Source organism: Rhinolophus ferrumequinum, chromosome 21 (assembly GCF_004115265.2).
Source record: "Rhinolophus ferrumequinum isolate MPI-CBG mRhiFer1 chromosome 21, mRhiFer1_v1.p, whole genome shotgun sequence".
Classification (NCBI taxonomy): Eukaryota; Metazoa; Chordata; class Mammalia; order Chiroptera; family Rhinolophidae; genus Rhinolophus; species Rhinolophus ferrumequinum.
In genome coordinates, this window is record NC_046304.1 from 52,253,118 (window position 1) to 52,266,680 (window position 13,563).

At 59.8% G+C, this 13,563-nt stretch overlaps 1 protein-coding gene across 1 annotated transcript; it reads left to right on the forward strand.

Moving 5' to 3' along the window:
• The first annotated feature begins 6,435 nt into the window (after positions 1-6,435).
• Positions 6,436-11,705, forward strand: TMEM235 (transmembrane protein 235). Its single transcript, XM_033091117.1, has 4 exons — positions 6,436-6,616; positions 8,262-8,342; positions 8,917-9,054; positions 11,104-11,705. The coding sequence occupies exons 1-4, from the start codon at positions 6,436-6,438 to the stop codon at positions 11,343-11,345; spliced, it is 642 nt and encodes a 213-aa protein (XP_032947008.1). The 3' UTR covers positions 11,346-11,705.
• Positions 11,706-13,563: the final 1,858 nt, after the last annotated feature.

Here is a 13,563-nt window from a genome sequence, read left to right on the forward strand (position 1 = left end):
TCTGGGCTTCATGTTGACTAGCTGTCAAGCCTGAGATTTGATGTGAATGCAATCACAGGTCCATTGTTATTGAACAAATAGAGAATTAAGGATCCATTTTAAATTTTATTTGCATAATCTAAATTTACAGTGCATTTCTTGTGTTCCCAATACTCTGTATTATCTGACTTTGATGCATGCAGGTCCTGCGACCATGCTTTTACCTGCCAAACCTCTGAATATGCTGTGTGTTAAGGGGTTTCCTCACCTATTCCATCATTTTGTAATCTTCAAGGCCACAGAGGGAGAACTAGTGGGATCGGGCCTCAAGCCGCCTCAGGATGCACTGTGCGCCAGAGCCCTTCCTGTGATGGAAGGTGAGAGCTGGGCGGCACGGAGCAGGACGGGTGTCTTGAGTCAGGCTGGCCTCGTGCTTTGAGGCCAGCTGAAGATCCTTCAGCTCCAGCGGGCACATGGCAAGGTGGCAGCATTTCTCTAAAACAGACGAGGAAAAGGTCCTTAATGCCAGACGCGGCATTGTCTGGGGGCCGCTCACTGCCTCCTCTTCTCTGGTTGGAAGAGTGCAGTCCGAGTGGATTCTTCCGGGGGAGGCCGGCTCTGGACGGGCTGTCACCCACTAATGGGGCGGGCAGGGGTGGGGTGAAAACCCATGGCGGAAGTTCCTGGTCTTATTTCCAGCTCTGCAAATAGCTGTTTCCCATTAATGATGTGGATTAGGTGGCTGATAGTTCACCCGTCTTTCTAATATGACTCTCCCTAAAGGCTGGCAATGGAATAAATTGATTAAAAATTATGTTGGAAAACCTCTTTGGGGAAAGTTTTTAAAATAGATAACTTGTTTATGTTGTTTGCAATCTTACAAGAGCATCAATCCAGTGATGTTTGCGTTTCAGCTGCAGAAGGTCTAGCAGAGAGTCTGAGCAGTCGTGCTGGAGAAGGTGTGGGACTCGCGCTCTGGGCCTCTCGGGTGCTACCCCCCTGGTGGTGCCCTGTCTGACTGGATGCTGGCCTGGGGCTTGTTGCACCTGAACTGCAGTTTCCTCACCTGTAACTCGGGGATTATAAAACCGGCGCTGCCCCAGCTGGCTCCTCTTATTGCAGATACGTGACTATGACGAGGGGGGGGTCGAGACCACGCCCTTAGCCCCTCCTGAGGTTCCTCACTGCTGGTTTCTTATTTTGTGTGAGTTGTTATTTTTCAGAGTCGCACAGAGTAGAATTGACTGTGAGCACACAGCCATTCTGTCATTGGGGAAACTGATGTGAACTTTAGGTGGCTTCAGAGAGAAAGGAGCAGAAACTCATTTACGAAACTGCTGCACGATGAGACAGCCCCAGTGAGCCGTCGGACGCACTGGCTGCTCCCACGCCGAGAACACTGCGGTGGGCTGAATCCTTTTTAAATGACTTGCCTCAGAGCTGTGGGGTGTGGTGAGCAGCTGCAGGCGCTGTCAGCCCTGATTGGCCCTGTCCCCAGAGCTGTGACACCCTTGTCCACAGCATTGGCTGGCCACGCCAGGGCCTCCGCTTTCCTCCCCAGGCCGCTCACGCAGGGCCGAAGCCTGATGTTAAGATGATAGATGTGATTTTGCCCTGCTCCGTGAAATTAAGCTGTAGGCTGGATTGTTAGAGTCCTGCTGGAAACCTGGAGGTCATCTTGGTTGTTTCCGGAAAATAAAGACCATTTCATTTCAAACACGGCTGAGGGCCCTGCTGCGTTTTTAAAATGTTGTCAGCTTTTCATGGTTCCGTAGCCTGCCAACTGATCCTTCCTGCGGTGGGAGGGACGCGTCTGGGCAGACAGCCAGCTCGGCCTCTGCAAGAGCCATTGAGCCCCAGACCCACTCTTGTGTGTCGTCGGGACTCCTTCCATGTACAAACCAGCTGTGAAAAATCCCCTTGGGCTTAGGTTTTCCTGCTGCATCTCAGAAATGTATTATATTTTCTTCTAAGCGTGGAGAATATCGCAGCGGTTTTGTTGGGGGAAAAAAGCACCGCAGCCTCTCTACTCATCTAAACTGCTGCTTTTGATACTCGTGCCAGTCTGTAAGTGGACACTTTGCTTTAATAGCTGGTCCTTACCAACCTGCTTTGGGGAGAAGCTGAGAAAAATTGTTTCTGTGCTCAGTCCCTTTGCTCGGTGGGTAGTGCGGTTCTCGGCCTTGGGAGGTGCCGCGGAGCAAGGCTGAGGGGCAGCGCATCGTCCACGCGTCCTCTTCCCAGAAACGGATTTTCTAAAAACCGTTGGCCCATGATGATGGCCGGCTGGAAAGCGCAACAGACATCCATGAATTGAGCCTGAGGCCGCTGCCAAGGCCAGCAGCCTTGCCCTTCTTTCCAATCTGTGTTCACTCCGGTTTCCAGGTCAGGTGGGAGACGGGAAACGGTGGTAAGTGCGTGGCTCGCAGGCGCCACCAGAGCTGTGACTTGCGTTGGAGCCCAACGGGCCAGCCTCGGAATCCAAATCCATCTGTCTCCAGCCGTGGAAAGCAGAGTGCCAGCCTGACTGAAAGTCGGGTGCCGAGAACAGCCACCACCGGCAGAGGAGCACCCCCTTGGGGTGCTGACATTTTTCGCAGGTTGTGCTCAGAAGTAACTCCCAATTGCCAAAATGTCTAATGTGATCTCTGCATTTTTTGGTGCAGAAATGGAGACCTGTAAGAGGTGAAATAGCTTCTCCGAGATCATGCAACTAGTCAGTATTAGGGTTGGGGTTTGAACCCAGGCAGTCTGGCCCCAGAGCTGGGCCCTCAGCCTCGGGTGTGGCCATGGGCAACTGCCTGGCTCCAGAGCCAGGGCTGTCTACACCGTCCACATTCCATCTCAGCTTTGTCACCAGACAGGCCTTTGTCCCTCGGAGGTGGAACCTGCCTCCCCGCGGCGCCATTGAGTCTCACGGTGCAACCTCTCAGCTTTGGGTTTTGAACTGAGAGTCACGGGAAATTAGTTGTAAAGATAGTGTAAAGAACCCTTTGCCGGTTCCCCTGTTGTAACTATGTCCACACGCGCTTTCAGCATCTAAGGTCTGAGCTGGGAAGGGGTGAGCGGTGCCGTCACCTGGCTTGGAGCCAGTCTTGCCTCCATCAAGAAAGACTTCTTGTCTTGCCCTGGGGGAATCAAGCCCTTAGAGCAAAGAACCAGCTGGGCTGGAGGTTTTCTCTCCACTAGGCTCGGTCAACAGCCTTTTTGAGCCTGTTTTCAGCTGGTGGGGACCAAACTGGGACCTTGGCTTCTGGGGTGGGTTCCCACCTTGTCCCCAGGGTGGTGACGTTTATCTGTCCTTCACTCAGACACTTGCTTGAGCACCTACTGCGTGCCAGGTGCTGTGTCCAGTCACTGAAGCCCAGGGTACTCGGACTCCCACAATGAGCTCAGCGTCCCCATTTTCTGAATGGTGGGAGGACAGGCCAGCAATAGCCATGTGAGTGGCGCGGATCTGCAGGAACAGAAACGATGAACTCCGCCTTGAGTGGCAGCAGGACAGGACTGAGTGTCCAGGAACAAGAGGGGGGCCACCAGGAGGGGGACAAGGAAAGGAAAGGTGCGCCAGGCAGGGGGAGCAGTCGATTCCAGGGCGCAGGTGCCTCCCCGATGGCACAGGGTGGCATCGGGGCCACCTTCCTGCTTCCCTGTTAGCAAAGTCCGGTCAGGGATTGCCAGGTGTGGTGATGAGCCCTCCCCAGACCTGTTAGCTCTTGGGGTTGAGAACTCTCAGCTGTGTGGCTGCCTCCTGGTCAGGGCCACGTCTCACAAAGGAGATCAGCTGGGCTTCCAAGCTGTGACCTCAGCCCTCGGAGAACCCTTTGGGATGGTCACTGGGGCTAGAACAGTGTCTCGAGTCTCCCAGGATGGATGAGCTTTACAGCACACCTGGGTAACCCGGTGAGTGCACCTGCTGGGTAAGGTAGCAAGTTCGCGGTCTGTGGAGGATGTTTGCCAAGTGCCGTGAGCGGAGGTGCAGTGTCGCGGGTGCTGACCTGCTCTGTGATTTTGCCAACGGTTTCAGCTACCTCTGGACAACATGCTGTGTTCTACAGCGAGTCTTCAGCCTGTAGCAGGAGACGGGTCTGCTCCAGGCCTTCCCGGGCTCAGGCACACTGTTCTTCCAGCTGCTGTCCAGTTGGTTGAATGTAAGTTTAAAGCAAAGCGGCTTGGGCACAGTCCTGTTTCCTGTCACTTATAGTTGGAATTTCTTCCATCACAAGATCACTCCTGCCCCTGACTTTGGCAGTCGTGGTCTGATGCTGGCTTTGAAGGGCCCTGACAGGCTGGTGCTCGCCAAGTGGCCCACTGATGGCTCTAATTATGGGCTGCAAGTTGATGAAAGGAGGATGAAAAATGAAAAATAGTGGGTCATTCTAAAGTGGCACCTTGTCAAAACGGGGCTAGGGTGTGATTTGGGTGCATCTCAAGGGAAGTACACTGGCGGAATTCATCAAAGAAGCCTGTCAAGGACCAGCGCCCACTGCCTAAGGGACAGTCCGGTCAGTGGCTCCGACTGCGCGTCTGAACCGGGGCTTGAAAGCAGATGGGGTGCAGACTGCTAACCTGGCCACCTACCTACCTGTGGGGGGTGGGGGGTGGCTACTCCGACACACTGATGTACCGCCCTGCAATAACTGGCCTCGAACACGCCCATGCTCTGACAGCCGGATCCTGTCTCGTTTAAGTTTTATGGGGTGCAAAGGGGATCCCAGCTCAGGCCGAGGGGGAGTGTCGCCGGGAGCAAGCATGTGAGCATGCAGCCAGAAAGGGGTTCCCCCTGACTAGTCTCTCGGTTCATTCCTTAAACACACACAAAAGGTTCTGACCCAAATGAAGCCATGCTGATCCTTTCATATTGTGGGCAAATGCGGTCATTCTTCACCCTTGTCTCCCCAGCCGTAATCAGAGGCCACAGCCGTGCTCCACAGAAGCCCCGCCCCAACCCCACGCTCCCCTCCTTCCCCAGTCCCCCTCCTTCTGCTTTCATCGATACTTTTCCCTGTCTGTCTCCTTTCACCTTCCAGGCCCAGGGCGCCCTAGAGAGAAGGGCCCCTGGCTGCCACCTGGCTTCCAGAGCAGTGGTTGGGGGCAGGGCTGTCAGGCACAGAGGCCGCTGACGCTGCCACTGCCACCGCCAGGAAGCCCCTGGGCACCCCCGCTTGCCCCAACCCAGCCTTGGGTGCAGGTGTGGAAAGATGGCCGGCCTATACGAGACCCAAACACTTCCCAGCGCTCTGTCTGAGTGCAATTTGAAGTACCGTTTCAACAATTTTGCTGCGATTGCTTTTACTGACTGTATTCTTTTACAAACTGAGAGGAGCCTGGTAGAGAAAAAGGGGCTGCAACGAACACTCTGGGATGATGCTAAGTCTCACTGCTTTGTCTGAGAAGGGCCACACTCGGAGGACGTGGACCTCCGGCCTCTGAGCCCTTCTCTGCAGGCTCTGTGCAGTGAGGGGCCCAGAGAGGAGGCAAGGCCTTCCCATGGCCGGAGGTGAAACCCCAGAGTCCCACTCTGACAGCCCCCGCTTGTCCCAACCATGCGTGTCACTGCCTGCCCTGGGAGAGGCCCTTTGTGGCTCTTCTGCCTCCCACCCCACTAGCACCTGACACCTGCCCCAGCAGGTGCTTCCTGCCTGTCTGCTACGTGAGTGATGGCCTTGTCCCAGAAGGCATTTGTGATTAGGAGCTAATGAAAGTAAAGCTTCTTCCCTCTGCAGCCCCCTGGCCAGCCCGCCTACCCTACTTCACCCTATAGATCGCTCTGGTTGGTCCTGCTCTGTGAACCTGACCAGGACCACAAGGCCAGCCCGGGCCGAGTGCCCCAGCCAGGGGGGCTGCCTCCCACGACTCAAGCTTAGAGCTCCCAGAGCAGGGAGGGGCTGCAGCCTGCTGACCCCGTCCTGGGCAGCTTCAGGCCCCAGCCTTCCTCCTCCCCAGCCAGGCCATTCGGTGGCTGAAGAACGGGAGGTTTAGAGAAATTACACAATTTGCCCCGGAACCCAAGGTCAGGTCAGCTCGTTGGGGAAGCTGGGACTTGAACCCAGGTCCTCGGCGCGTCCAGGGACAAGAGGGGTGGCGAGCTGGCCATCGCAGCGAGGTGGGGTCCATTTGCCTGCGAACCCGAGGGGCATCGCCAGCCGGTGGGGGCGCCGTGCCCGGATGATCCTCACGAACCTCCGCACCGCCCGCGCACTCCGGCTCCCTGCGACCCCCAGCGCCCCTCCCCCGCCCTGCTCCCCTACTCCCCGGCGCCCCGACTCCGTGCTCTCAAGACTCCCTCTCCTCCGTCTCCCACTCGCCTCCCGCACCCCGACCACTGGACCACTGCGGCTTCCTAGCTCCCCGATTCCCCTCGTCTCCCTGACTCGCCTCACCTCCCAGCTCCTTGCACTCCCTGCGCCGGCTCTGCCGCCCCCGCCCCGGCCCCGGCCCCGGCCCCGGCCCCGCATGGCCCGGCTGGGCACGCTGCTCCTGGGCGCTGCCCTGGGCGCGCTGCTCAGCTTCGCGCTGCTGGCCGCAGCGGTGGGCAGCGACTACTGGTACCTCCTGGAGGTGGCGGCCGCCGGCAACCGCACCGGGCTCCCCGGGCCGCTCTCCTCGCACTCGGGGCTCTGGCACATCTGCGAAGGTACGCGGCTGGGGAGGCGCACGTGGGGCACCAGGTAGGGCAGCGACCTGGCCCGGCCCCTCCCACATCCCCACAGCCCCTCCGCCGGAGGAGCACTCAGAGTTCTCCCCCACCCGCATGTTGCCCTCAGGGGGTCTCTGGTTCCCTCCTAGCACCTTCGTTCTTCCATCTCTGCCCCTTCCCGAAGCAGGGTGAGTTAGAGGAGGAAGGGACTTGGTGCAGAGCCAGGAGGGGTGGGGGTGGGGCTGGGGGGTGGGGACGGGCGGGCAATGAGAGTTTGAGGGACCCTGGGCTGCCTTGGTCAGCGACATGTGTGAGTGTGTGAGCACACGTCACCTTCTGGGGCAGAGCCGCTGGGCAGCCCCTTGGCCGCGTCTGTTGGGGGGAGGGGCCGTCTCCTGTTAGCAGCAGTGGTTCGTCACTTGGTGGATACCAGGTGACCCTGAGGCACACATGGGCTCTGTCACTCACCACTGTGTGACCTGGGACCTTGTCCCCCTTCAGTCTCGAAGTCTTGGCCTGTCAGTTGGGGAGAGAATGATGCTTCTCAGGATCCCTGACTGGGGGCGGGGGGCGTGTCAGAGGAATGAGGGAGGGACAGGCTTGGGCAGGGCCTGCTGTTCTTCCTCAGGAAGCGGGTGGAGGAGGGAGGCGCAGATGTGGGCAGCTGGGGCCTCCGGGAAGGCCGGGTGTCCTCATGCAAGTGACCAGGAGTGGTTCTTGATTATCGTCCGAGTCCCTGGGGGTCTGCCAACAGCCCCATTACCTGCCCCCGCCTCCGCGCCAGTCAGCCACAGCCAGGACCATGGGGGCAAGACCCCTGCTCCCCCCACCGCCTGATGGCCTGAAAACACGGGCAGAAAACAGATGCCATGTGTGTTTCAAAGCTGTGCAGAGGCTGCCAGGGCTGGGAGAGAGGAGGGCGTTCCCTCAGGCGCCTGTGACAGTGCTGGGAACCAGCAGGCTGGAGGGCTTCCAGAGCCTTCCTCACCGGGCTGGGGCCAACCTGAGTGATTTCTGCACCGTAGGCGCCAGGGAGCAGCGACATGTGTGAGTGCAGTCTGAGGTATGTGAGCATGTGTCTGTGTGTGTGTGTGTGTGTGTGTGTGTGTGAGAGAGTGAGAAGTGTGTGAGCACACGGGTCGGTGACTAGGAGCGTGTGTGTGTGAGAGACGGTGGCTTCCTCGGTACAGCTGGGGAGGAAGCACCGAGCTGTGTGTTCATGTACCACACAGACGTGTGCATGTGCATACGTGTGTGCTGGTGTGTGCACGTGTGGGTGGGGTGCGTGGAGGGGGGTCGTCAGAGCCCACGCTGCACGCACCCTTTCCCTATCCAGGCACCTGAGCAAGCTCAGGGACCCGGGCCTAAGGGCGTCCTGCAGGCAGCCTTGCGGGTGTTATGTGCACATCGCAGAAACATAGGAAAGGTCTCAGCCTATCATCTAAAGCCATTGGAGTTTCAGCTCCGAGTTCCAGGGGAGAGTCTGATGGGGCCCTGAGGCCACCGGTCGGTCCCCTGGGCTCTGGCAGGGGCAGGAGAGTGCCATCAGCGTGCTGCGGGTATGCCCATCTCAGGAAAGCGCAGGGTGAGTGGTGGCCCACAGGTGTCCCGCCCACCAGGCTCGCATGCTTTCTGCTTTTAGGGCAGGACAGCTGCATCCCTCTGATGGACCCCTTTGCCAGTGAGAGCCTGGACGTCTCCACCTCAGTGCGACACCTCCTCTGTGAGTCCTGGGGTGCAGTCTCCCGCTGTCCTTCCTTAATCTCAGGCAAGGCTGGGCTCAGAACGGCCAGCCAGACCCTGCATGGCCCAGAAGACATTTCCATACATAATTGAAGACCCTTCTTCGCTAGTCCCGGGCCCCAGTGCTCTGCTGTTGGCTCATGACCACAAGTACCAGGCTCCTAGCCTTCCCTGCCCTCCCTGTGCCCTTTCTAGACTCGATGTTTCCAAGTGAGCCTACCTGGAGGGCATCTCCCACCTGGTGGATTGGGGGGCACGTGTCTGCTGCCCCAGAGGCGCTGGGATGTTGGGGAGGGTACAGGGGAAGCCTCCCTCACCTTGGGCCTCAGGAACCTGTGCCAGGACAAGAGATGACCACTGGGAGGGTTGGGCGGTTACCATGGAGATGCAGGCATCAGAGGGAGGCGGTGATCCATCTCCTCCTCCCGTCAGGGCGGCCCTGTGTGTCCTCGAAGGTGGACCTCCAGACAGACAGGCTGTGAAGCGCTCACCTGGGCCTGCCTGGGGCGCAGGTCCGGGTCCCCACCTGCGCCCTGAGCCCCCTCTCCCGGCAGCTCTGCACCGAGCCGTCATGGTGGTTCTGCCTCTGAGCCTCGTCCTCATCGTGATCGGCTGGATGTGTGGCCTCCTCGGCTCGCTGGCCCAGAGCGTCCCTCTGCTGCTCTTCACCGGCTGCTACTTCTTGTTGGGGGGTGAGTCTGGGGGCCATGGGAGCCACAGGTCCTGGAGTGGGGTGCCGCCTCCCTGCCGCCGGTGCCTTGCTCCCCTCTGGGCTGTGCTGAGCCTCGGCCTGGCCCACCTTGGGGACTGAGCTGCAGCAGGCGAAGGCTCCTCATTGGGGGCAGGGGCTCTGGAAGTGGGCCCAGAGTTAGGGCCAGGGGTGGGGGTGCCCCAGGATTGAGCTTCGAGGCCCGGGAGGCTCAAGAGTCTCCCAGGTGATCCCTGGACCTACGTGCCCTGCTGGGCCTGCATCTGGGGTCCCCTTCAGAGCCTTTGGGCGCCATCTGGCCCAGCCGCCTACCCAGTGCCCCCACCTGTCCAAAGCTGGCTGTCGCTGACAGCAGGCGGTGGCTCCTTGGGGATAGTCCTCAGAGCCCATGCCAGGCTGAGTGGGTCTGGTGTCCCAGAGCAGCTCTACTGTCAGGGTTGTGGCACTTGAGGACCCGCTGGCCCCACACCTCCCTCCCGTCAGCACTGCAAGAAGGGAGCACACAGATTGTTCCAAGATGACACTGGGTGGGTGGGGTGCTTCCCCTGAGACAGGAACATGGGGGTGGACAGGGCCTGGGGTTCCCCTGTCGTCCCCAGCTTGAGGCCCTGGTGCCAGCCGGGGGGCAGGTGGGGGGTCCAGCTTGAGAGCTTACTCTGTCCCTCCTGCTCTGGCAGGTTCTGTCCTCAGCCAGGCTGGACGGAGACAGCTGGTAGCTTAGAGAGGAGCTCAGCTGGTGGGCAGGATGAGCAGGACCTGGCCAGCAGATCTGACCACTGCAGGCTGAGACAGATGCGTCAGTTTCTGGGGACCCAGCTGCATGAGAGCTCCCCAAGGAAGCCTGAGAGAGGTGCCTGCCAGCCCCGCGGCTGGGCGCTGGCCCTGGCCCAGAGCCCACTTTTTCAATGTGTTCCACGTCCTCCCCAAAATTAAATCCATAACTTCTGCTGCCGCTCCTCCCCACTCTGGGCTGGAGGCTGTCAGTCCCCTCCCCGCTCCCTGCTTCCCATCTTTGGTCAGGGCACCAAGTGGAGCAGACAAGGTGGCCACCCGGTGTGTCTGCCTGCTGGGGGTACCTGCCCTACTTGGGACCCTGGCTAGGGGAATTGCAGAGGGCCAGGATGGGAGGCAGGCAATTAGGGGACCCAGGCTATGCCGCTTCGCTAGGCCCTAGCGAGATCCAGACCTGGCCCCAAGCGGCCACTCTGGCTGGCCTCCTGCACTTGCCTGCGCAGTGTCCACAGGGAGCACCATGTACCCGGGAAGTGCCTGGGGGAGCACCGGGGCCCACCTGCCCCCGGCCCACATTCCCCAGAGTCGGCCCCGAGAGTAGGCTGTGACATCAGCCTGCAGCTGCGGGATGTGGGCTGGTCCTCCTGAGCCCATGTGGACAGGAAAAGGCCCAGTGCCTAGCTCTTTGCTTCCCTGACCCGCCGGACGAAGGGCCACCCAGCACCCGTCCCCAGTGCAAAGCCCATCTTACTCTGTTGAAGAAAGCTTTGCGCAGAGATCGCAGAGAGGAGCACATCCTTCTCTGGGGAAGGATGGGGGCTTATGGGAGCAGAGAGGAAGCACCTGCCACTCAGACCTCGGGTAGGGAGAGGGCTTCTGGAAGTGGGAACACAGGCTCGGCCAGAGGACCCAGTGAAGTGGGGAGGGCTTGCTGCGAGGGACAGGAAGCTAGGGTGTACTTGGCCAGGGCGCTGAGCCCCCCAGCTGCAGGCAGAGGCCACTAGCAGTGTGTGTGTGCACCCACGTGTGCTGGGGACTCAGGAATACAGGAGCGTGCTGCATATGTGGGGGCAGTGAGTGGGGACCATGTGTTGGGGGTGCAGGTGGTGCTATTTGCAAGGGGTTTTGTGAGAGGGGAGGTCCTGGATTTTGAGGACTGGTGGGAACCTCCATTCCCCCAAAGGCCAGTGGGCGGGGACTCCCGAGGCCGTGTCTGCAGGACCATCTTAGCTAGGGTTCCAGGTAGGGCAGGTACCCCCAGCAGGCAGACACACCGATGGTCACCCTGTCTGCTCCCCAGGTGCCCTGACCCTGGCAGGGGTCAGCATCTACGTCAGATACTCAGACCTGGCCTTCTCCGAGACAGCCCGCCAGTACGGTGCCCGGCACATGCAGGACGTCCGTGTCAGCTTTGGCTGGTCTGTGGCCCTGGCCTGGGGCTCGTGCGCCTCAGAGGTGCTCAGCGGCACCCTCCTGCTCGCAGCAGCCAGAGCCCTCAGCCTGAGCCGGCGGCCGGGCGCCCCCCACTCTGTGGTCATCTGAGTCCGGGGCAGGCGGGCAGATGGCGGGGTGGGCGAGAGCTGGAGACAGAAGCAGGTACCCTCTGTTAGCCACCCACTGTTCTGGGTGCCGGCCTCGTGCTGCACGCTCACCCGCTGGGCCCATCCACCACCGCCCTTCACCGTACTCACCATTCATTCACCCATTTTACAGAAGGGGAGGCTGAGGCCCAGACCACCCCGGAGCAAACAGCAGCATCACTTTGGGTTCAGGGCCTTCCCGAGTCTGAGGTGTGTGCTGGGGGTGGGGGATGGAGGGCGGGAATGGCAGCCTCTCTTGCCCTGGTCTTCCCCTTGCCTCAGTCTCCCCTTATTGCTTCAAAGGTTACAGGAAGCTCCTGGGGGAACAGGGGCTGGCACCATCTTGGGGGTCCCACAAAGAGCTAGGGAATTGAGTGGAGGCTTCCCTTCCTACTGGTGTTTTAGCATTTACCAATCCGTGTAGCAACATTGTGCCAATTTGTCCTTAAATAAATCGGCTTGTACTGTGTAAGCCGTTTCTTTCTCTTAAAAATTTTCAGAATCCATAATGAATGCCTACAGCTCACAAACAGGGCAAAGGCCAAACCACTTACTGAGTGTGTGTATCCACCCATCCAGAGACACTGTGTGTGTGTGTGACCGTGATCCAGAGCCGCCCTCTGCAGGCACAAGCTCCTTGTTTCTAGGTCGGCACCGTCAGGGGTGGGGGACGCCCTGGGCCTCCCGGTGGATCCAGGGCCTGGCTCTGTGAGCAGGTCTCACCGCTCGTCGGGGTCTAACTTCCTGTCCCCTCCGCCCCACTGCGGCTTCCCCTGTCGGTTTGCTGGGGGATGCGCAGTGAGCGAGTTTATCCTGGCTGCAGAGGGGCTTGGGCTCTGGGGACAGGACACTGGAAAAGACGCACTTTGGTGGCTGCTGGGACCCAGAGCCCCTTGGGGGAGGGTGTGTGTGGCGGGGGGATGTAGTGTTGCCCCTTCCCTTCTTCTAGAATAGACCTGCTCGCCTCCTGACACAGGCCAGGGGGGTGAGTGCCTCACTCTCTGGTTGACCTGTCTCCACAGTGAGTGTTTCATCGTTCACCGGGTGGCCAGGCTGCACAGCCAAGGTGAAAGGCCACAGAAGTGCCACCCAGGAGAGGGCCAGTGCATGATTTGAGGTGCAGTGTGCTGGGCCCCCAAGGCCTGTGGGTGGGTCCACTCCGCAGTTGGGCAGGCATTGTGGCTGCTGGCACCCCATTCTGTGCTCCCGCTCCCCGTGGGGGCCCGAGGGCACTGACTCATGTGCTTACGCAGCACAAGGAGCAGCAGGGAGTCTGGACAGGCCGGCTATTTCCTCCCCGGGATGAGGCCACACAGGATGGGAGGCTCCAAGTCTCCTGCTTGGTCCTCACGGCTCCCCAGCCAGCACGCTGGTCTCAATCTGCACGGTCAGGTCCCATCCCCTTTCCCTCCGTGGCAAAGCTCTGAGTGTGAGGCTTGGGTTGCTGGTGGCAGCTCCTTGGAGAAGCTGAGACAGGCATCTGAGCAGGTCCTGCTTGGGACTCTCCTAAGTCATCCCATGAACCAATAATCATGTCTTTTCTTTAGAAGAAACTTGAGTTTCTGTCACTTGCAACCCCTAAGTCCTGACCAAAGCTGGCGACGGGGCTTGTTCAGGACCGTGGCTCCCTGTCCCAGGGGAAGCTGTGGGGAGGGTACTTGAGCCGAACCGCCATGGTACTGGGCAAGCTGACCATCAGCGGAAGCAGAGCTGGGAGACAGCCCATCAGGAGGGAGGCGGTGGAGTCAAAGGCTGAGAGCTGGCAGAGACTCGGCTCTCAGCCTCTCGTTCTCAGTCCCCACCCCCCAGGAACCCTTCTGTACTAACTTTGTTCTTGGATGTCCCTGGACTGCACACGTGTGCTCACCATCACTGTCCTGGATTTCAGAGGCTCCCCGGGGCCTCTGTTCCTTGCAGTCGAGTGACAGGCACTCACTAGCACGGGCCTGACTCCTGCTCTCGCCCCATCTAAGCCCTTCCTTCAGTGACGGCCCAGCTCTACCCCGTCCTCCTCCCACCCACTCTGGCCCTTCTCCCTCTGGTGCATTAACCTGCACCACCCTGTGGGCTGGCTCTGATCGTCCTCTGATGCCACCTGTGCCCCAACCCAGGAGGCCCGACCTCTGAGAACAGGGACCTCTCGTGGGCTCAGGCCCCACTCGCGGCCGGCACCCACAAAT

Bases quoted from the DNA above. Each gene is read 5' to 3' on its own strand.
- TMEM235 (XM_033091117.1), top strand. From the start codon at position 6,436: ATGGCCCGGCTGGGCACGCTGCTCCTGGGCGCTGCCCTGGGCGCGCTG. The intron at 8,343-8,916 runs GTGAGTCCTGGG...CTCTCCCGGCAG, and splicing joins CTCAGTGCGACACCTCCTCT to CTCTGCACCGAGCCGTCATG. The intron at 9,055-11,103 runs GTGAGTCTGGGG...TCTGCTCCCCAG, and splicing joins CTGCTACTTCTTGTTGGGGG to GTGCCCTGACCCTGGCAGGG.